This window comes from Scyliorhinus canicula, chromosome 7, assembly GCF_902713615.1.
Source record: "Scyliorhinus canicula chromosome 7, sScyCan1.1, whole genome shotgun sequence".
NCBI lineage: Eukaryota > Metazoa > Chordata > Chondrichthyes > Carcharhiniformes > Scyliorhinidae > Scyliorhinus > Scyliorhinus canicula.
This window is the reverse complement of record NC_052152.1, coordinates 61,702,566-61,726,466: the sequence shown is the minus strand read 5'-3', so window position 1 is coordinate 61,726,466 and position 23,901 is coordinate 61,702,566. Positions and strand designations below refer to the sequence as shown.

Sequence of the window (23,901 nt, the reverse complement as noted above, 5' to 3'; positions counted from 1 at the left end):
CCATTTTGGAGGGCATTTAAGAGCCAACCACACTGCTGCAGATCTGGAGTCACATGTAGGCCATATCCATAAGAATGGCAGATTTATTTCCTCAAAGGATATTAGTGAACTAGATGGGTTTTGATGATATGGCTGTTGATGATAATTACCTGGTCACCATTACTGAAACTAGCTTTATGTCCCAAATGTATTAAATTGAATCCAAATTCCACCAGCTGCCATAATGTGATCTGAATCATTAGCCAAGGCCTCTGGATTACTCGTCCTGTGCCATTACCACTACCCCACTGTCTCCCCCAACTCAACACAAATTTAAAGAAAAGGGATTACATTGAATACATTTCTTTTAAAGTGTTCAGGGAAGCAAATTTCAGGGATTACTTCCCACAGAATTAGTTCACCTACCCAAAATAAGAGAACAAGCCACTGGCACAGCCGATAGCATGCTCTGCCTTCATTATTCCTGCTGCTATTTGCTCTTTGAAATTTCCTGCTACTTTAATCACAAATATAATAATGCAAATATATGACCGAGGAAGTATGCACAAGCTGACATTCAAAGTTCTTAAAAGGAAGCAGGAGATGGTGAAGTGGCCAAAGTGATAATAAAAGAGGCAATAGGACGCATAATAAATGAAATCTAAGAGACACAGAGAACTAAGGGTGGCGTGAAAGTCATGCTGCCCCTCCCTCCCATGTTGTCCCTTTTGTGCCTCTCCAGCCTTCAGAAAGAAAGCTCATCATTTTGTGAGAATTATGTTACACTATAGATAATATACATTATACTATATCCATGAACTACAATATTTACCAGAAATAGTCAATATATCCTAGCTGTTTTTTTGATGTCAATGTGAATTTCTATCACTTAAAATTTCTTATTTCCATAATTTGAAATCATATAATGCAAACTGCATGAAGAATTATTTATAGCGCCAACATACACATTAACCTTACTTTACTGTAGAATTTTAAAAGATTAACAATGGGCAGAACCTTCTGGCCCCATTGCGGTGGGTTTCCCCTCGGTGGATGTGATGAGCCATTCAAACTTCCACTGTTCCACTGACTTCGGCAGGACCAGAAGATCCCACGAGTGGGAGGGGCCAAAAGTTCCAGTCAATGGTTCTGAGTCACTGGCTGGGATTTTCCAGCGCTGCCCGTCGACGGGACCTTTGCGTCCCATCAAAAGTCGAAGGACCTTTGGCTGGCCTGCCATATCCTCCACAGTGGGTCTCGCTGTGGTGGGGTTGGGAAATCCAGGCACTGCCTCTACATGCCATTTCCCTTCATTTCAGAAATAGCAATTACTTTGTCAAAATGCCATCCGCTGTGTCTTTTCCTTCAGGAGTATCCCAGTTCACCCGCGCCGTCAGCTTCTCAGGTTCAGCCGTCTTCTCCTTGAAGCTCGGACACCTTATTTTTGGTGGGTCTATATCTATAAAGAAAAAACCGTAATATATTTAAGGGATCCAGTAACACCACCTATTCTCAATGTGGATATACTGAAAATGTGTACTTGCAGCATGTGGAGATACTGAAAATGTGTACTTGCAGCATGTGCTTCACAACATCAAAGTAACACAACTTAGAGACGTTTAACGTTGTAAGTTTCATTTTTAGTCATCTTTAAACCAGTTCCTTTGCAAGATTAGATGTAATTAAACCAGATTCAGGCCAAATTTGTACTTTGGGAAAATGTAATTTGTTTCAATGAATTGCCAAGTTGACCCAACTGGTTCATGCTGAGGTTTATACTGAACACAAGTTTCTTCCCTCTCTAATTGCCTCTTCCCACCCTGTCCTTTTTTCCTTCACCCTCAAGGAATTCCTCAATCCTTCCCTTCCACGTGCTGTTGCTAAGCATTTCAGCAACATTGTCACTACAGTACTAATTAATTTAATTTACATATTTCACAAGTGTGATTTCTTGAAGATATTGTTTTAAAAAAAAGTGGATTAACTGAAGTGAACATACTGACCTACTGTACAAATACAAGATTTTATGCTTATAAAACATTATGGCAACAATCAATCTTTCATTCTTTTATCTTCCTTTCGTACAGATTTTCCTACTTACTGTAATGTAAACAAAGCCATTCGTGTTCTCAGTTCACATTAAATTGTGGTTGCTAACAGTGCAGATGGCTATTCCAAAGATATGGAAGCTGACAGTAAATACATTAAAATATGCACACAATGTAAATTGCCTGTCACATTGGTAACCAGTCTAAGAACCAACTTTTTGCGAGGTGTTGTTGGGTTATATGCAAGACACTGCCCGGTAGAAGAGAAGCTAGTTATAGATTGTGTACATGGTACATTATTAATTGTTTGAAAAAGGATGCCTTCAAAAATGGTTAATTCATCAGAAATATATTGTAACCCTAACAGAAGAATCGTTCAATATTTTTCTTTTTAAATCTTCTTATTGGCATTTTCAAAAATTATAAACTGTTCTGTACATTGCTGGCCGTGTTCATTCACTGTACAATACAGAAAGGTTTGGCTTTTCCTTTCCTTAAGTTCTCCTATATATAGTCTGCCACCATCTGGCTCGCTGCGTGGTCCCTCCCTTCTGATCCCGATGAAAAGATCTGGCTGTTCTGATACCCCAAAGACTGCCACTCCTGAGCATGGCTCCACCCTCATCCCACCACCTTGGACATTGCCTCGAAGAAGTCTGTCCAAAACCAAGAGTGTCTGGGGCAAGACTAGAACGAGGGTGTGGTTGGTTGGGCTGCCTTGGCACCGTTTGCATCTATCTTATACCTCTGGGAAGAACCTGCCCATTCAGGTTCCAGTTAAGTAGGCTCTGTGTACCACTTTTAACTGCATAAGTCTTAGCCTTGCACAGGCGGAGGTCGAGTTGACACTGTGCCGTGCTTCACTCCAGTGTCCCCACCCTATTTCAAACCCCCAAGTCCACCTCCCACTTCTCCATCATCTCGTCCAGTTAGGTGTTGGCCCCCCTCAACAGTGCATGTCGCCACCGTTGCTTTTCCATAAGATGTCCGCGTCCGCCAAGTCTTCGATCAGTGATTGTCGTGGTGGTCGCTGGTCCATCCTGGTTTCCCTTTGCAGGAAGTTTTTGAGTTGTAGGTACCTAAATTTGTTTCCCCTCCGTCAGCTGGAATCTTTCTGTCAGCTCTTCGAGCGTTGACAGCCTGTTGTTGGTGTAAAAGTCTTGGGGCTGGATTCTCCAAGCCTCCGTGCCAAAATCACTCTCCACCATTTAAAGGTGGCATCCATAGTTGACGGCGTGGACCTATGCAGATGGAGGCTCAGGCAGACATTTCATGGTTGGTTCCACGACTGGAGTGTTGCGTCCACAACTGGGCTCATTCAATATTTATTAGGTGGGGATGGAAGTGCCGTGGAGGTCCTCCTGCAGGAGCCCTCGTCCATAAGCACCCACTCGACTTCTGGCTCCTTCATCCACCCCTTTACTCTCTCTGCAGTCGCTGCCCAGTGGTAATATTGTAGCATTGGGTGGACTAGGCCCATGGATCTCGTTCTCTGCAGGACTCTCTTTGGGATCCTTGCGTTCTTCCCGCCCGACACAAACACCATAATCAGTTTGTCCAGTGAATTGAAAAAGACCTTGGGGATGTAGATGGAGATGGGCCTAAACAGCAAGAGGAACCTGGCAAGTATGTTCATTTTGATCATTAACAACCTCCCCACCAGGGAGGGTGGGAGTGTGTTCCATCTCTGCAGGTCCTTTTTAACTTCCTCTGTCAGACTCGTCAGGTTCCACTTGTGGATTTCTGTCCAGTCCTGAGTGATTTGGATCCCCAGGTAGCAGAATTTGTGTCGGGCCTGTTTAAAAGGCAGCCACTCCAGCTCTGCCCCTACTCCTTGTGGGTTCACTGGGAGGATCTTGCTTTGCTCAGGTTAAGTTTATAGCCTGACAAGGCTCCAAACTCTTTCAAGAGCACCATGATTCCTTCGATGCTGCTTCGCGTGTCTGAGATGTAGAGGAGCAGGTCATCCGCATAGGGCGAGACTCTGCTCTTGTTTCCTCTCCAGATCCTTTTCCAATTCTTTACCACCTTAAGTGTAATCGCTAGTGGTTCGATTGCTAGGGCGGATAGCAGCAGGGATAACAGGCATTCTTGCCTTGTGCCTCTGTGCAGCTAGAAGTACTTAGAGCTGGTGGTATTTGTCCGTTCGCTTGCCGTGGGAGCATTGTACAGGAGTTTCACCCAGGCGGTGAACTCTGTTCAAAGCCCGAACCGCTCCAGTACTCTATTCGACTCTGTCGAAGGCCTTTTCTGAGTCCAGGGAAACGATCACTTCAGGTGTTCTCACTCCGGATGGGATCATGATCACGTTCAGTAGGCGCCTGATGTTCAATGTTAGCTGTCTATCCTTGACAAAGCCCATCTGGTCTTCTGCTACTACCTCTGGTACGCAATCCTCCAGCCTTTTGCTCGGACCGTGGCAAGTATTTTTGCATCTGCGTTTAGCAGCGAGATGGGTCTGTACGAACCGCATTTTGATGGGTATATGTCGTTCTTGGGTATTAGCGAGATTGAGGCTTGTGCTAGCATAGGCAGCAAGGTGCCCCTGGCCACCGAGTCTGTGAACATCTCCCGCAGGTGCAGGGCCAGTGCCGTCGCAAATCTTTTGTAGAAGTTCGCCGGGAATCTGACCGGTCCCAGAGCCTTCCCCGCCTGCATGGAGCTAATCATTTCCATGAATTCTCCCAATTCTAGCAGTGCTTCCAGGCCCCGTCTCCTATTCTCCCACACAACTGGCAGGTCAAGTCCATCAAATAACTGCTTCATCGCCAAGTCCCCTGCTGTGGGCTCCAAGGTGTGCAGCCCTCGGTAGAAGGTCTCAAATGACTCATTGACCTTTTCTGGCTCCTTTACTAATTTGTCTTTCCTATCCCTAATATTGGCTATTTCCCTCATGGCTGCCTGTTTTCTCAGCTGATGAGCCAGCAGGCGGCTAGCCTTGTCTCCGTGTCCATACAGAATCTTCCATGCCTGGCGGAGTTGGTGCTCTGCTTTCCACATGGCGAGCAGGTCAAAGTCCATCTGTAGCTTTTTCCTCTCCACTATGAGCTCTAATGTCGGGGCCTCGGAGAATCACTGGTCTATTTTCAGTATGGAGTCAACTAGCTATTGCCTAGCCATCCTCTCTTCCCTATCTCTCCATACCTTGTAGGCTACAATTTCACCCCTGATCACAGCCTTCAGCGCCTCCCAGAACGTTGAGGGTGGGACCTCCCCATTCTGGTTATTAGTAATATACTCATCTGTGGCCTGTGACATTTTCTCGCAAAAAGCGTTATCTGGCAGGAGCGCCATGTCCAACCTCCATGTGGAGCATTGGGCACAGCCAGTCTCCAACCTCACATCCGTATAATGTGGAGTGTGAACGGAGATTACGATCGCGGAAGATTCCATTCTTACTAGCCCTGGAAGCACCAATTTTCCCAGTACAAAGAAGTTGATCCGTGAATAGACATTATGAACTTGGGAGAAGAACTCCTCCCTGGATTGGCTGAATCGCCATGGGTCCACTGCCCTCATCCGCTCCATGAGTAGGCCAAGTTCCTTTGCATATTGGAGATCTTTCCCGTTTTGGGATTTGACCTGGCCATGGTCTTTTTTTACAAACTCCGTGTCGTCACAACTAGGAACATACACATTCACCAGGAGTACCGATGCCCCGTCCAGACACCGCTGACCATGCCTGACCACCTCCCTGGGTCCGTAACCATCCTTGTCCCCTTATTTAACAGAATGGCTACCCCCCCCGGCCCTCGTCCCGCAGCAGGAATTGTAGGTCTGTCCCACCCATCCCTCCCTTACCCACAGTCAGTTCATCTCTCTCAGGTATGTCTCTTGGAGGAAGACTATGTCGGCTTTCATACTTTTCAGTTGGGCGACGACTCTGGATCTATTCACTGGGCCGTTAAGTCCCCTGACATTCCAGATGACCATCCTGAATGGAGGTGTTTGACCCCGCCGCTCCTGCAGGATCAACTATAGTTACCTGGTGGACGCGCCCCTGCACTCCGGGGTTTCCTTTTGTTAGGGGGCCATCCAAATGGTTGCTTGCAGGGCCATTTTGTTCCAAGTAGCCATGTGTGGCCTGTTGTAGCCAGCCTAATCCCCTCCATCTTTCTTTACCTATCTCTCCCTTGTGGTTTCTTCTCTCTCCACCCCAGTCTTCCCCACCCCCCCCCCCAACCTATAGCTAGTCCCCTCTACCCCGTTTCTTCCCCTAGTTTACCCCCTGTAACCGATGGCTGCAGCCCCCCGGCTAAGTGCTTTCCCCCTCCCGTGGGATGCGCTGTGGCCCCTCTCTCCTGCATGATTCCCGGTGCTAGCTACCTCGCTAGTGTGGTCCCCCCCCCCCCCCCCCCCCCCCCTCGGCTTGTTGCACATCCTTCTGTCGCCTGATCTCTGGGCTCGCTGTCCGCCATTCCCCTCACCTCCCCCTGCGCTTTGCTGTGCTCGCTCATACCTCCCTCTCTTACCGCTCCAGTCACCAGAACAAGGCAGTACTCTCCCACATAAAGTGGTTGCTGTGGTGATGGTTTACAGTTGGCTGGACAGAATGTAAACAGAAAAAAAATTTAACAGGAAACATTAAGCGTCTCATTCGGCGAGCTCTTGTCAAGTGAGAGTACCTTTCAGAAGTGGGTGTTAAAGAAATGTACCTTTAAGAAATGGGTGTTTATCAGTAATGTCATTGTTTGGGTGGAGCTGGGCTGTCTGCCAGCTTGTTACTTTCGTTTTAGGCTGTTTGCTGCAGGGTGTGTTTTAGTTTTGTTTTCAGTGTTGGAGCTGAAGCCAGACAGAGCAGGTGTACTGTTGAACTCTCTGCCATAAAAGACTATGGGCGAGATTCTCCGCAAATGCGGAGAATCGTAAAGGCTGCTGTGGGACAGGCCGTGATGCACGGCAGCCTTCACGGCCACTTTCGGGGCCGATTCTCCCCCCCGAGCGGGGCTAGGAGCGCGGCCCCGTGCGTCACAGCAGCGCGGCCTTGACGACGGTCGTCAAGGCCGCACGTCAAGCGTCACTCCGGCTGACGCGGCCGATAAAAAACGGCGAGCGGCGATTCGTGGCGTGGGGGGGGGGGGGAAGAATAGCGGGAGGGTGTGAAAAATGTTGGGAGGCCCTCCCGCTATTCTCCCACCCGGCATGGGGGGCGGAGAATCGCGCCCTATCTCTTGATCATTTGGTGAATTCAGAATTATAAATGTTCTCAGTAGTGAATGTAAACCTAATGTGCTTCTGTTAAAAGGTGTTTCTTTTGTCTTCTGGATGTTGTTTGGGAAGTTATTAAGGATTACTTAGTGTCGTATTCTTTGGAGGTTGTATTTTAATTGATGGTTGCTGAGGTGTTCAATGAATGTTTTAAAAAGGTTAACTTGAGTTCATAGAATAAACAGTGTTTTGTTTTAAAAAATACTTTTCCATTTCTGCTGTACCACACCTGCAGAGTGGGCCATGTGCTCCCCATACCACAATCTATTAAAATTTGTGGGTCAGGTGAACTCCATGCTACACTTTGGAATTCTCTAAACCTTGGCCCATAACAAATTGGGGGCTCGAGGGGATAATAGTCTATCTATTGGATTGGCTTAGTGAACTTAAAGACAGTGAGGGGTGAGCATATTGTGGTTACTTTTCAGGTGTGGTATCCTAGTTTAAGTAGGGAGTGTGTTGTGGACAATGGCTCTTTCACAGGCTCTGAAGTTTTTGGCGGTGGAGACGGTCGCACACAGTAACTTACGGACAGAGACTAAAAGCAGACTGTTAGATTTTTCAAAAACATTGCAGTTAACATTACCTGACAAAATGCAAAAAGATGAGGTAATTATGCCGGTGGCTAAGCATTTAAAGTTGCCTGAGATACAGTTTGACTCACTGGAAATGGCAAAAATTCAGTTACAACTTAAACAAATGGAACATGAGAAAGAATTAAAGCGGCTTGAATACGAAAGAGAGAGAGGAAAAAGAGAGGGAGAAGAAAGAAGAAAAGAAAGAATAGCCCTAGCAGAACAAAAAGAAAGAGAAAGGGAGATACAGATCAGGAAAAAAGATAAAGAGAGAGAGTTTGAACTTCAGAAAATGGCCATGAAACATGACAGTCAGTTAAAATTGGCAGGCATAAAGGGAAACGTACAGTTGGATGATAGTGATGAGCATAGTGAGAAAGAGCGTCATAGTCGAAGGCTTGGTGGGGATCTATTTAAATATGTCCATGCATTGCCAAGGTTTGATGAGAAGGAGGTAGAAGCCTTTTTCATTTCATTTGAGAAGGTGGCTAAACAAATGAAAGGGCTAGTGAAGTGTTTGCATCACTATCGGAGGAGGTACCTGGGACGTATGAGGAGGTGAAAAAATCCAGCTTAGGTGCATATGAACTAGTGCCTGAAGCCTACAGACAAAGGTTTAGAAATTTAAGAAAATAATTTGGTCAAACATACATGGAGTTTGAAAGGATCAAACAGAGTAATTTTGATAGGTATATAAGGGCTTTGAAAATAGACCAAACGTATGAAGCTCTCAGAGAAATTATACTTTCAGAGGAGTTTAAAAATTCAATTCCTGATGTAGTGAGAACTCATGTGGAAGAGTAGAGGGTTAAAACTGTGAGGTTAACAGCAGAAATGGCAGATGATTAGCAGATTAGTTCATAAATCAAAGCTTGGTTTCCGACATCAGTTTCAGCCTGTGAGGGATAGAAACTGGGGACATGAGAAATACTCAACTGGTAAAAGTAAAGGTAATCTGATGGGAGATAATGAGAGTGTACCTCAGATTAAAAAAAGAAATCCAGGAGGGTGGATGAGACATGTAAAGTTTCAAATGTTTTCACTATAATAAACTAGGCCATGTAAAGTCACAGTATTGGTGGTTGAAGAAGAGCACTGGGAAGGCTGATGTGGTAAAACAGGATAAGACAGTGGGGTTTGTTAAAGTGGTAAAGGAAAGCCCAAGTGAAGTGAAGGAGGTGCAAAAGATTGTACAGCCTGATCAAGAGGTGATTGATAAGAAGCTGCCAGATCTCTGTAAAGAATTTACTTGTGTGGGTAAAGTTTATTCATGTGTATCAGAAGGAGCAGGTAAAGTAGTCACAATTTTAAGAAATATGGGAGCTAGTCAATCTTTAATGGTAAGAGATGAGGCGTTACATAGTTTGGGAAGAATGTTGCCAGAAAAGGTGGCAATATGTGGAATTCAGGATCAGAGGAGTAGTGTTCCATTATATAAGGTAAGGTTGGAAAGTCCAGTGAAGAGGGGTGAAGTGGTAGTAGGAGTAATAGAGAAACTATCTTATCCAGGAATACAGTTTATCTTGGGTAATAATATAGCTGGATCGCAGGTGGGAGTGGTGCCTTCTGTGGTTCATAAGCCAGTGCAAAATCAGACAACTGAAGTGTTGAAGGACAAATATCCTGGGATTTTTCCGGATTGTGTAGTAACAAGGTCACAAAGTCAAAGGTTAAAACAAGAGGAGAAATCAAAGAGTGAAGATAGAACATAGAACAGTACAGCACAGAACAGGCCCTTCGGCCCTCGACGCTGTGCCGAGCAACGACCACCCCACTCAAACCCACGTATCCACCCTATACCCGCAACCCAACAACCCCCCCCCCAAACCCTACCCTCTAGGACACTACGGGCAATTTAGCATGGCCAATCCACCTAACCCGCACATCTTTGGACTGTGGGACTGTGGAAGGAAACCGGAGCACCCGGAGGAAACCCACGCACACACGGGGAGGACGTGCAGACTCCGCACAGGCAGTGACCCAGCAGGGAACTGAACCTGGGACCCTGGAGCTGTGAAGCATTTATGCTAACCACCATGCTACCGTGCTGCCCGTGATGAAGTGGAAGGGCAATTATCAGAAACAATTTTTGATCAGATGGTTGAAAAACAAGAACAGGTGGATGAGGCGGATATTTCTGTTCAGGTAAATTGGCGGAGTTACAACAAAAGGGTATGGAAAAAAACAGATGTATCAGAAAGAATATACGGAAGAGGAATCTGAGTGTATACCAGAGTGTTATTACCTTAAAAGTGATGTCTTGATGAGAAAATGGAGACCTTTACATATGCAGGCGGATGAAAAGTGGGCAGAAGTTCATCAAGTAGTATTGCCGGTAGGGTATAGAAAGGTGTTGCGAGTTGCACATGAGGTACCAGTGGGAGGTCATTTGGGAATAAGGAAAACTCAAGCTAAAATACAAAAACATTTTTATTGGCCTGGACTACATAGAGATGTAGTTCAATTTTTTCAATCATGTCACACATTAAAGACAATGTTTAGGGCTTATTGTCACTATCCACAGGGTTGGGATAAAGGAATTCCATTTGTACTGTTTGCAAATAGGGATGCACCCAATGAGTCAACCAAAATTAAGTCCTTTGGAACTAATTTTTGGTCATCAGTTAAGAGGACCACTTAAATTCATTAAGGAAAAATTGATCAGTGAGAAATCAGAACTTACATTCTTGGATTACGTGTCAAATTTTAGGGAACAATTAAATAAAGCAGGTGAATTGGCGAGACAACATTTAAAAGTTGCACAAAACGGGTAGTGGACAAGAAATCCAAAGTTCGTAGTTTTGCCATTGGAGATAAAGTTTTAGTATTGTTACTAGTGGTAGGTGAACCTTTAAAAGCTAGGTTTTGTGGACCTTATCAGATTGAAAGGAAATTAAGTGAGGTGAATTATGTGGTAAAAACGCCGGATAGAAAGAAGACTCACCGAGTGTGTCATGTGAATATGCTTAAAAGGTACTTTGAAAGGGAAGGAGAGAAAAAGGAGATTTCAATGATTCTAACTCAAAGTGATGAACCAAATCCAGATGACTGTGAATTTGACATACCTCAAATGAAATTGGAAAACGAGGATGTTCTTAAAAATTGGGATACTTTGTTGAGTTACCTTCCAGAGGAAAAACGGACTGACCTGAAAGAGTTATTGATATCCCATGGGCAAGTTTGTGGAGATAAATTGGGAAGTACTGAAATGGCTATACATGATGTAGATGTGGGAAAGGCTGTTCTGATCAAACAACATCCATATGGACTTAAACCTTTAAAATTGGCACAGGTTAACAAAGAGATTGAGAGTATGCTTAAAAATGTCATAATTGAAGTGGGTTGCAGCCAATGGAGCTCACCCATAGTGATGGTACCAAAACTAAATGATACTAAACGATACTAAACGAGTGTGGACTATAGAAAGGTTAATGCAGTTACAAGAACGGACTCTTATCCTATCCCACATTTAGAGGATTGCATTGAGAAAGTGGGAAAGCTTTTATTTCTGAACTGGATTTACTTAAAGGTTACTGGCAGGTACCTTTATCCGAAAGGGCGAAGGAGATTTCAGCTTTTGTGACTCCAGGTGGTATATACCAATTCAAAGCTATGCCATTTGGCATGAAAAACGCCCCAGCCACATTTCAACGGTTAACTAACAAAGTTGTTTCAGGATTACCCAATTGTGCGGTAGATATCGACGATCTGGTAATTTTCAGGCTAGACATTGAAAGAACATTGGAAACATCTGATGGAATTATTCGATCGACTTCAGGAGGCGGGTCTGGTGATAAACCTAGCCAAAAGTGCATTTGGAAAAGCCCAAGTCACTTTCCTTGGCCATTCCATCGGACAGAGTCGAATGGTCACACGGGATGTGAAACCAACAGTTATTGAGGAGTTTTCAATACCCTCAAGACAAAGGGAAATAATGTGATTTCCTCGGCATGAGTGGATTTGATCAAACATTTCTGCAAAAGTTTTGTAGTGTGATTGCTCCACTGATGGACTTGCTGAAGAAACATCAAAAATGTCAATTGACAGCGGAGTTTCAACAGGCATTTGACTGCCTGAAAGCTGTGATAACCAATGCTCATGTGTTGGATCAGCTCATAATGGTCAGCCATTATTGCTGCTTGTTTAGCGGTCTTCAACTTTTGGTCTTCAACATGGGTTTTTGTCACAGAAGGGAAGGAATTCTTAAATTGTTCTAAGAGAATGACCTCTTTCAGAGCTTCATTGGTAGTTTCAAGTTCCAATGCTCGTACCCATTTATTAAAATTGTTCTGCTTAACCCTTTCAAATTTGGCACAAGTCTGACTTGGCTATCTCCTTAAATTCTGAAACTTTTGTCCATAGACCTTGGGAACCAATTCATACGCACCCTGAATAGCCTTTTTTACCTCATCATAATCCTTAGACACCCCCTCTAACGGAAACATAAACTTCCTGTGCCCGCCCCATCAATTTATTGTGCATGGGTAATGTCCACTTTCGGCCACTCCATTTGGGCTGCTATTTACTCAAATGCCCTAAAAAAGGTTTCTACTTCCCTTCCTTCAGATTTTGGGAGGGCCAGTATAAAGTTAAGCATATTGCCACTGAGTTCCATTCTAGGATTAAGTTCCCTTCTAACTCCAGGCAGCTCCCTTTTAATTTCCAGTGCTTTAAGCTGGAACTCTCTCTCTAACTCCAACCTCCTCATTTCAATTTCCATTCCTTTTTCGTTTTGCTGCATTTCCAATTGTTAGGTAATACCACTGATTGTTGCCACGACCCAAGCTGTATTTCAGACATTTCTTTCAAAATTTAAATGCTGAGCAATTGCTTTAGTTATCTCTACCTTCCTAGCTTTGGTTGGCACGTCTATTTTTAATTCACCGGCCAATTCGACTAGCTTGCCTTGGTGAAGCCCTTTTAAATGAACCAAAGACAAATCGTCCACCTAAAGAGCCCTGGATCAAAACATGCAGCTGACTGCAACACTGATACTAGATCCAGCCCTTAAAATAGCTTTGATCTCTCATTAAACACTCAAGGTGGACGCCGTGAGAATTCCACCCATCCCGTCCCTGAACAAAGTCAAACAAACCCCGAGAACACATAATAATGTTTTGCTTTATTATCTGTTCTCTCAAAGATGCATCCTCTTCTCAGCTCATGAAAAACTGTTTTACGCTTTCCCCCCCCCGCAATTGATTCAACATTATTCAACTGTTACTAATTAATTTATACATTTTATCATTCTTAGAACAATCTGAACAAAGAACAGAATCTCCTCTCAAATACAAATGATTTTTAAAAAGTAGGTGGCTAGCAAAATTGTCCCAGATAAACTGTATCTCTACTACCACCATGTGGTAACCATGTGTAGTTGCACTAGATTTTCCTCGTCACCCTGGGTGCCAATTGTATTTCTGTGACAGCAGTCAGCTGTCCCAATTTTCAGTTTTTCAGAATAGATATTGGGCGTAATTCTCCCAAAAGAGAACAAAGTCCCCTAGCAAGCAAGTTTAGCCGTGTGTTTCCCAGCGCTCCCAGTGCCGAGAAACACATGGCTATCCAACGCGTATAAAGGCCCTGATGGGAGAACGCATAGCCAAGGCTGCACCCAGCCCATTTTGTAGTGAGTTCCAGCAAATGTAAATGTTCCAGAGCTCGAAAATGTAGTGAGAGAAATGGCGTCCCGATCTCCGAGGCCCCCCAAAATGATGCCCGACTTCCCACCAGCCCAAACGCATCATGGGAGGATGGAGGTAATGTTCTCACCCGTATATTTGTGAATATAATCGCAAAAACAAATGGAGGGTGTGGTAATAATAATAATAATAATATTTTATTGTCATAAGTATGAAGTTACTGTGATAAGCCCCTAGTCGCCACATTCCAGCGCCTGTTCGGGTAAGCTGGTATGGGAATTGAACCTGCGCTGCTAGCACACCAGCTGTCTAGCCCACTGAGCTAACCAGCCCTTTAAGGCTGGTCCCTTTAAGGGATGATACATTGTGGCCACTTGTCGTACCATGAGCCTATGAGGATGGAGCATGCGAATGTTAGAATATCAGGTGTTTAGGTACGGATCTTGGAGCTTGGTCAGAGTTAGCCCGGGTATCGTGGGAACAAGCCTTGCGTAGTACTTGTACTGTCCTGTGCATACAGATCACCTTAGTTCAATAAACCACTGTTATATTTCAACACTGCCTCGTCGATTGCTTTGCATTATAACATTGACGACGAGAGTAAATCAGGCCTGTATAAGGAAACCAGTCGGAAACTGGAGTAGGGGGGAAAGAGTGAAGATCGTCAGCAGTTGAACAGCTATGCCACCATTTGGAAAAATTGATCCATTTAATCGGGAGTTTGAAAGTTGGGGCCAAATCTGTCGAAATGCTTCAATACGTTTTTGCTGTCAATGAAATAAGGGCAAAAGAGAAACAAAAAATAATCCTTCATACTGTTTGCGGCTCACAAACATATAACCCCGTGCAAAGCTTAATATCTCTGGAGGTTCTGGATTCCAAGCCCTTTGATCAATTGGTGCAATTAGTGATGGACCATTGCAACCCCTGACCCTCCATTATCATGCAGCACTACAAATTTCACACAGCCAGATGCCATCAGAGGACCGGGTGAAACGGTATCTGCTATCATAGCCAGACCTCGACAAATGCTGGAACATTGTGAATTTGGTACTTCTCACAGCAACATGCCGAGTGATGTGTTTGTCTGTGGGATTAACAACTTAAAGTTTCAGAAGTTGCTGGCAGAAAGCGCTGAGCTAAGTGCTTTCCTATGACAAAGCGTGCAGACTGAGGTGAACCAGTTATGGTGGGAAGCAGCGGCTGCTCAAGTTTCCCGAAGTGAGGGAGCAGTAGAGCCAGAAAAGATGAAAAGTGACTGGCGGTCACAAGGCTTAGAGACTTGGTACCATCGTGAAGGAAGAATCTCCCGAAGACAGATGCAGTTATAAAGAATTAAGCTGTTTCAGATGTAATAAGGAAGGCCATTATCAAACCAGAAGCAGAGCCAGACAATCTGCTACAGGTTCACAGGAGGTCAACTAGCTCAGCTGACTGGATGGTCGGTTTGTGATGCAGAGAGATACCAACAGCACAGGCTTAATTCCCGTACTGGCTGAGGTTAGCATGAAGGTACCACCTTCTCAACTATTTCCCTCGCCTGAGGTGTGGTGACCCTCAGGTCAAATCATCACCAGTCAGTTCTCTCAAAGGGGAGGGCAGCCTATGGTCCTCTGAGACTATGGCAACTTTCATTTCCAAGTTCCCAAAATTAAAAAACACAATGGTGACTCCAGTCAACAAGCTTGAGGAAGACCCTGAAGAAAAATCAGAAGTACATAAGCTTAACGTGGTGAAATTTACTAAAGCGCACCCATTGAGATCATTCTCGTTGTTAATGGCCGTCCACTAAGTGAGGGTTGATACATGGGCGGGTGCCACAGTAGTGGGTGTGCAAACATTTAATAATAATAATCTTTAGTAGTGTCACAAATAGGTTGACATTAACACTGCAACAAAGTTACTGTTAAAATCCCCTAGTTCGGGTAAACTGAGGGAGAATTCAGAATGTCCAATTCCCCTAACAAGCACGTCTTTCGGGACTTGTGGGAGGAAACCAAGGACCCGGAGGAAACCCACGCTGACATGCGGAGAACATGCAGACAGTGACTCAAGCCGGGAATTGAACCCAGGTCTGTGGCCCTGTGAAGCAACAATGCTAACCACTGTGCTACCATACTATCTGCAGGGAGGGTTTCAGCCTGTGAACCTCAGCAGTACATCAACAACCTTAGCCACCTATACTGGAGAGGCATTGAAATATTTGGGATGGCATCCATATCAGTATCATAACAACACAGTAGCAGTCAAACTAGGTGCCATTGATTGTTGTGGAGGGAAAGAGGCCAAGCCTCGTGTGTGTGGGGGGGGGGGGGATTGGCTGAAAAATATCAAATTGAATTAGTGTTAGAAATATTCAACATCACCGACGGAGTTTTCCAAGAGCTTCTATGGAAATGCCATGACGTCTTTCAGAGAGAGTAGAATGTATCAAAGGTGTAAGGGTAAAGATCCATGTAGAACCAGAAGCAACACCAAAATGTTTTCATGCCAGACTGGTCCCTTATGGTCTACACCAAAAAGGGAGGTGGTGTTGAAGCGCCTGGAGGATCTGGGGGTAATTATTCCAGTACAGTTTTCAGCTTGAGCTGGAAGGTGAGTCAAGAAAGTTTGTGAGCACAAATACCCATAAAGGCTTGTTCCAACATTGCCTTTCAGTATCTCGCCAGCCTGTGCGATATTCCAGTGCACAATGGAGAGCCTTTTGTAGAGAATTCCAAAGGCTGTCCAGTATCTTGATAATGTCCTAGTGACATGGGCTACACCATAAACCAGCTAGGGGCTGGTTTAGCACACTGGGCTAAATCATTGGCTTTGAAAGCAGACCAAGGCAGGCTAGCAGTACGGTTCAATTCCAGTACCGGCCTCCCCGAACAGGCGCTGGAATGTGGTGACTAGGGGCTTTTCACAGTAACTTCATTGAAGCCTACTCGTGACAATAAGCGATTTTCATTTTCATTCAGAGGAACACAGACTTAAGTTGGAAGAAGTAAAAGCCAGAAGAAGTTCAGCTAAAGCGAGAGAAGTGCACGTTTCAGGCTGATGAATAAGAATAAGAATCTTTATTAGTGTCACAAGTAGGCTTACATTAACACTGCAATGAAGTTACTGTGAAACTCCCCTAGTCGCCATACTCCGGCACCTGTTCAGGTACACTGAGGGAGATTTCAGAATGTCCAATTCACTTAACAAGCTCGTCTTTCGGGACTTGTGGGAGGAAACCGGGGCACAGGTAACATATTTAGGTTTCAGAATTGATGCACCTGCTCAAAGAGAAGTTAAAGGCAATAAAAGAGGTCCCAGAACCAAGGAATACATTAAAATTAAAACCCTTTATAGGGACGGTCAATTATCACAGTCACTTTTTAAACAACTTGTTTACCATTTTGGCACCCCTGCATCAACTGCTAAAAAAGCACCAATGTTGGAAGTGGAAAGATTCCCAGAGGAAGTCTTTTGATTAAGTCAAACAGGCCCTGCAGTTGTCGGTCTTGCTGACCCATTTCAACACGGATAAACCCATCATTGTTGTTTGTGATGCATGACTGTTTGGCATTGGTGCAATACTCTCATATGATATGGAAGATAGTGCTCCCCAATGATGTCGAGGCCCTCCGATGATGTCAAGCCCCCCCCCCCCCCCCCCCCCCATGCCCTCCTGACCCCGCCCAACCTCAGCTCACAATATGCAAGGCACAGGAACCATAAATCACTGCTTGCTAGATTGCCGTTGTGCTCTTATGACAACAAGCTTCTACTAATTAATAAATTTAAATCCAAGCCCACCTGTCAGCATGGCAGTACAGGTGGTCAATATTGTAATCTGTGTCTTGAGACAAGCACACATGAACTGGCTGCTAAGCAACGCGATGGAGAATCAGCCAATGATATGACTGCAGCACAGCATAGGTCAGTGCAGGACAGAATGAGCCAGAAAAAGTCCTGTGCAGGAGCAAATGCTTGGAGGTAGTGGAATGTCCAGTCCAAGTCGAATATCAGTAGCTTTACTGGCAACTGTCTGGCAGGATTCCATTCTTTAACTGTCCAGAGGAGTAAGAAGAGACTTTGTGAAGGCCAGTAAAGAGCAATGGTGGATGATGGCTACTCACTGGTTATAACTGTCTGCATGTGACCACTAGCTATTTTATCAGACCAGCAGATGCTCTCTCTTGAAGAACAGAATTTAGACGGGAGAACATGGCAGAGTGGCCGATTTTTAAAGATTTTCTTGCTTAAATCAGTTGTTTGCAATCCATGGCATCTTAGATGTCTTTTCTTCTGTACTTTTTCTTCACAAAATCATCAATGTCATCATCGGTATAATCTTGTAAGGATGCATTTTCAGTTGTCAGTCTTGCTGAACTTGTCAAATGTTCCCGACTCATCGTACTTCGCAGATGCTTTTTCACTCTTTCCAATAGAGAAAGAACGTTCACCGGAAGCTTTTGTGACAAGTATTGCTAAAAAGACTTTCAACATTTAGAAAGGTTGCCTGCAAACCATCAAGTACAAGTCTGTACAAATCAGCTGGTGATCTCGAAGCATAAAGCTTATTATTGACAAAATGAATGAATTGTTCCACTTAATCTTCAAAAACATTTGTGTCTATGTCCTCCCCGGTAGAATTCAATTAACCTCTTAATGTTGCGGCTCTAAGCATTCCATCCAAATTTTTGTCAAAAAGCACACAAAATAATTCAACAGTCTTCTTCAGAGATTCACTTACAGTCTCAATAATGATTTTCTCTTTCCCTTTAAAGTGATTTCATTGTCTCTAGATAAATCAAAAATAACTTCCTGTGTCTTGTATGCTTTCATCATCAAACTGCTCTCTGCCTCGAACCTCAAATGTTTTCTCAAAATTTTCCATGTTACCTATATCCTCTGGTCTATTTATTACAAAATATTCACTCATACCCAGTGGAACAGATTTTGGCCATAAGGCAATGACTTCAGGGTAGGTTTCTTCCCTCACTTCAGCAGCAGAAGAATAATAAACTTGAGCAATATCTTGTAGTTCCAGTCCCATTTCAAAGTCCACTTTTTGTTCAGGTTTTTCAGATGATGTGTTGTCTCCAGAAAGTGGCAGGCCCAACGTCATCAGATATGTTATCAAAACGTTTTGTGGATGTAGTTTAAAGTAAGTGCCAAACTGTCTTTTTGCCTAGCTTTGTCCTCTTGATTTGCTTTCAACTTCCTGCATTTCCGGCTGCCAGATTCATTCATCTCTTCATATTGACTGGGGTTGATCTGTCTTGATTTAAACGTCCATGAATAAGTCTTCAGAATCTTCTATCGAGTGAAGCCTCCTTAAGCAAAAGCAGCCAATTGTTAGGCTGCTCTAAAGTGCTGACGAGTTAAACAAAGCTCAAGAGTTGGTAGATGTTGGTAGACTTCGGAAGTTGTGAAAATAATTGCCGTGATCATAAACAACAAGAAGAAGGAAGATGATGGTTGCTGCCCAGCCCACTCACTCTCAGCCCGAGTCATCCCACTCTCGCCCATTACCCGAGACACAATGCCAGCGTTGCCTGGCCTTCTTTGCAGCTCCCAACTGCTGCTCTGCTCACCTCCTGGCTTGGGTGGCGAAGTCTCCAGCCTTGATCATCAATGACCACATGCGTGTGCTCCTGGCTAGCTGCCTGGCTGCCGCTGGCTATCTGGCCTGGCATCTTCTCACTCTTGCCATCGGCGCCCTGTCTGCTTGTTGCCCAGCCCTCACTCTCAGCCCTGCCTTGCTGGCCTCTGGCTCGAGTCAGGTCCCTCCATTCCACTGGCCGCTGCTCCCTAATTCCCCGAGACACGATGCTGGTGCTTGCCTCCTGACTGCTGCTCTTCTGACCTCTCACTCGGGTGTCTAGGCCTTGAGCCTCGACCCTCAACAATTACATGTTCTCCTGGCTGGCTGCCTGGCTATCTGTAGAATCCCTACAGTGTAGAAGGAGCCATTTGGCCCATCAAGTCTGTATAGATGATCTGAAACAGCATCCTACCTAGGCCCACTCCGCTGCCCTATCCCCATAACCTGCCCACCTTTGGACTGTGGGATGAAACTGGAGCTTCTGGAGAAAACCGACGTTGACACAGGAAGAATGTGCAAACTCCACAGACAGTAACTCAAGGCTAGAATTGAACCCAGGTCCCTGGTGCTGTGAGGCAGACCTGTGGGCTCTCTTCTTTCTGGTTAATTGCCTGCCCGTCCTTCTCAACCCTGGCCTGGAGGTCATGAGTCGCCCACTCTTGCCCACTCTTCTCCTCCTCACGTCGCTGAAGTTTTTGCAGGCACTCACCCCGATGTTAGGTCGGTGAACTCACTTTTGCCTCAGGCTGCCCAAGAGATCGAATGCCAGAAACCTGGCTGTTACTTTGCGCCTTAATTCAATGAAAGTTCAGAAACCTCACACCAATTCAAGAGATCCGTGCCTGAACTGCTCCAAGTCTCTACCATCTCTCAAGATTTAGCAAACTGTTTTCCCACAAAGGGTAATCCACGAATCAAAGCCTGTGTTGTTCTGTATTGTCTGCTGATAGGCAAGTCTATCACATCAGGTAGGCCATGAATGGCAAAGATTTGGCGCAGCTTGTCCACAGTGGCCGCTGCAGTGGTCAAATGCACAGCCTGTACATCCAGCCACTTCGAATAGGCATCTTTCACAATCAAAAACATCATACCAAAAAGGGATTCGCGATGTCTATGTGGAGCTTCATCCACGAATGCCCAGGCTACTCCTGGCAAGTTTAGAGCTACAAGGCTCTGATTGGTGTTTCCATGGTGTTCCACCATAACAGTCACCCCTTCGTATGCCCCCATCCAGCCACTTCGAATAGGCATCTTTCACAATCAAAAACATCATACCAAAAAGGGATTCGCGATGTCTATGTGGAGCTTCATCCACGAATGCCCAGGCTACTCCAGGCAAGTTTAGAGCTACAAGGCTCTGATTGGTGTTTCCATGGTGTTCCACCATAACAGTCACCCCTTCGTATGCCCCCCCCCCCCCTCTCATTGGCCAGGGTCTCGCGCTGCGATTGTGTTTCACTGAAAGTCCACTCTTGCCCGGGAGGCAGCCTCTTCAAAAATTGTGCAGCAATTTCCTGGGAAATCTAAAATAAAGGTCCTGGCCAAGAGTTACATTTGGTGGCCAGGGATTGACATAGAAAGCATGGTCAACTGATGCAACCACTGTCAGCCTCAACACATCCTTCTGTGATTACAACAGGTTTGCGTTCTTGGGAGTAGCCGGAACATTCGTGGATGAGGCTCCACGTAGACTGGCTTGACCTTATTTTCCCCACATCTGTCAGGTAGGGTGGAGGCTAAAGAATCCTCACAGAAAAGCCACCATTATACAGTGAAGAGGACAGGTCGCTTCAAACAAACAACTTAGTGTATATGCGAAACTTTGGATGCCCAGATGGTTATTTGGAAGAGTTGCTAGCAGGACTGGGCCTATAGGGCCATGAAGCTAGAAAACACATTGCTCATTTGAGAAGAAAGAAACAGTCACCCCCAAAAAGGTGCAGGTGGTCCCAATCCCAGCTACCAGTATACCACTTGCTGAGGCAGTGGCGTTAAGAACCATGGCCACAGAAAGAGAGTTGACGAGGTATTCAATACTACCCAGATTTGGAATCTGCCAATTTACCTGCCCTTGCTGTAGACTAGGATGCTTCTAATCTTGAAGGGTCGCGAGACATTCAGCAAGACTTAGGAAGTCACCCGATACTTACCTCATGAACTTTGTTTTTTAGCTCCCTTATTCGTCTGTATATAACTGCAAATCGAAGTTTTCTGTTTTTGTATTTCAGGGAGGGAGTGGGGAGAAGCGTAGGACTGTGGTATCATGGCCTCTTTAAAGGAAGGGACGATACTTTGTGAGCCATGTAATGGGCTCTAAGCCTATGGGGACGAAGCACGTGAATGTTAGCCTATCCGATATTTGGGCAGGAATCTGGCTTTTGAGGCTTTGTCAGTTAGCCCGGGAGTCATGGAAACAAGACCTGTGCAGTAGTGGTGCTGTCCTGCGTACATAGATCTTTGTGCCTCAGCGATGGCCTCGCAATATAATAGATGGATTTCAACTAAATGTGTTACGTAGATAGGGTCCAGTCCAAGGAAAAACTGCAATTCCATGCAAAGATGTATATCTGTATACTGGAATTTTTCAAAAGGAAATATTGGGCATTAGCATTGGGAGAGAGCGTGAATTTGGGAGCGAGGGTGAATTTACATTTTGTTTTTAAGAATGATGTGGATGCTATAGTGGAATTTGCGACAGCTGCCAAAAATATGAACAGAGCTTTCAAAGCAGGTTATTGGATGTGGATGAGCCTGAAACTTCCTCAGTGAGATGGACGCTTCTCAATAAAAAGATTTATCTTTTCAGTTTTGTAGTTACAGAGAGTATCAAACATTGAGGGAAAAACCAAAGGGGAAGAGCTGTGTAATAGTAATAACGTTGAGTTAACAGAGCTTGACAAAGCTTAGTGTGTTCTTGAATGCTCTCTTCACTTGTTCACTTGTTCCTTATGTTTTAGCCTCGTCACAGGCTTTTTACAGTAAGTTCATTGAAGCCTACTTGTGACAATAAGCAATTATTATTATTCAGCCTCTTCAAATCAGGTTTTCCGCGGTTTACTTTGAACCAGGAAAGCAACTGTCAAGACAAAAGTGCAATCTTCCAGGAAATAGGTGATTGAATCACCAAATTGCTTTAGCACAGGGGGCCATTCAGTCTTTTTCCCCCATAACCCTGCACATTCTTTTCCAAAAACAATCCAATTCACCCTTCAATGTCTCAATTGAACCTCCCTCCATCACACACTCAGGCTGTAAATTCCAGATCCTCACTGCGTCAAGTTGCCATTGTTCATTTTGCCAATTAATTAAGTCTGTGCAATCTCACTCTCCATCCTTCCACAAATGGCAACAATCTACTCTGTCCAGACCCCCTCATGATTTTTAATACCTCCTTCAAATCTCTTCTCAGCCTCTCTTTGCCAAGCAAAACTGTCCCAACTTCTTCAATTTATCTTCGTAACTAAAGTTCCTCTTCCTGGAACTTTCCCCATGAATCTTTCTGCAATCTCTCTAACGCCTTCACATCTGTGTGGCCATTTGGAAACGCATGCTTGATGTAACGTGATATATTATAGTTGATTTAAAAGCATAATTGTCTCTCCAAACAGAATGTATGAACATATAGACAAACTGAAATAGAGAATGCAATTTCATTTCCAGTTGCTCAACCTATTATATTTAAAACTCTCAGGCTTAATTAGGGATAGGCAACAAATGCTGGCATTGCCAGTGATGTTCACACTTCACAAACAAAAGAAATAAATCCGAGAAAATAATGTTCGTCATCCTGTCATGAGGATCCAACCAAAAGTTATTGAATCAACCACAGGTTTGAAATGGCGTTTCCCATTTTGTTTTAAGAGAAAGGCTAATACTACGCTTTGCTCTGATTTTCTGAAAGTATTTCTATTCAGCAAATTTTCAACAATTTTATAATACAAAACAACCCCAAGCAAAAACCCTCCACCCACTCCCCCCCAAACTCCCCCAGCAGTCAACGGGAACCCAACTCCCGAAAGTGCATGATGAACAAACCCCAACAAATGGAGGATTGCGGGTGGAGGAGGTACAAGTGATCAAACAGATTTACCTGGGGCACAATGGGAATAGAGAGCCCACAACAGGTGGTAGACTGAGCAGGTGGCTCAGAATATGGTACGGGAGTTTAAATGCAGGGCAATGTTTTTTTTATAAATGTTTTTTTATTGAGTTTTCATATTTTATATATGACAAATTACAAGTTATTAGAGAGAGAGGAAAAAAAAAAGGAAAACACAAAAATTTTTTACATGAATATTTACAGGTAAGCATCTTCATAACAATAATTGTGGCCGCCCCCTTTAGCCAGCATACATATTTTACATTCCCCAATATGGCCGAGGCACATGTTTATAGGCATTTATTTATAGTTTGGTTTTGGGCCTTGGCTTGCCATCAAACCCCCATACCGAGCCCGTAGCCCCCCCTCCCCCCCCCTTCCCCCCTCCCCCCGGCTACCTTCCCCCGATTCCCGCCCATTTTCCCCTGGTTCTTGGCCACCCGACTATTCTTCCTCATGTACGTTGGCCACAAACAGGTCCCGGAACAGTTGCATGAATGGCTCAACGTTCTGTGGAAGCCGTCGTCCGACCCTCGGATGGCGAATTTGATTTTCTCCATTTGGAGAGATTCCGAGAGGTCGGACAGCCAGTCTGCAGCTCTGGGTGGTGCTGCTGACCGCCAGCCAAACAGGATTCCACGGCGGGCAATCAGGGAGGCAAAGGCAAGGGCGTCCACCCTCCTCCCCAGGAATAGATCTGGCTGGTCTGAAACCCCGAAGACCGCCACTATCGGGCATGGCTCCACCCTCACCCCCACCACTTTGGACA

At 44.7% G+C, this 23,901-nt stretch overlaps 1 protein-coding gene across 2 annotated transcripts in view; it reads right to left on the bottom strand.

Moving 5' to 3' along the window:
- srpx (sushi-repeat containing protein X-linked) overlaps window positions 1-23,901 on the bottom strand; it is an 83,080-nt gene that overhangs the window by 25,789 nt on the left and 33,390 nt on the right. For both annotated transcript variants that reach the window (XM_038802145.1, XM_038802143.1), the window contains one exon: window positions 1,312-1,438. In XM_038802145.1, coding sequence (XP_038658073.1) covers window positions 1,312-1,438 — 127 coding nt within the window. The remainder of the gene's footprint in view (window positions 1-1,311; window positions 1,439-23,901) is intronic.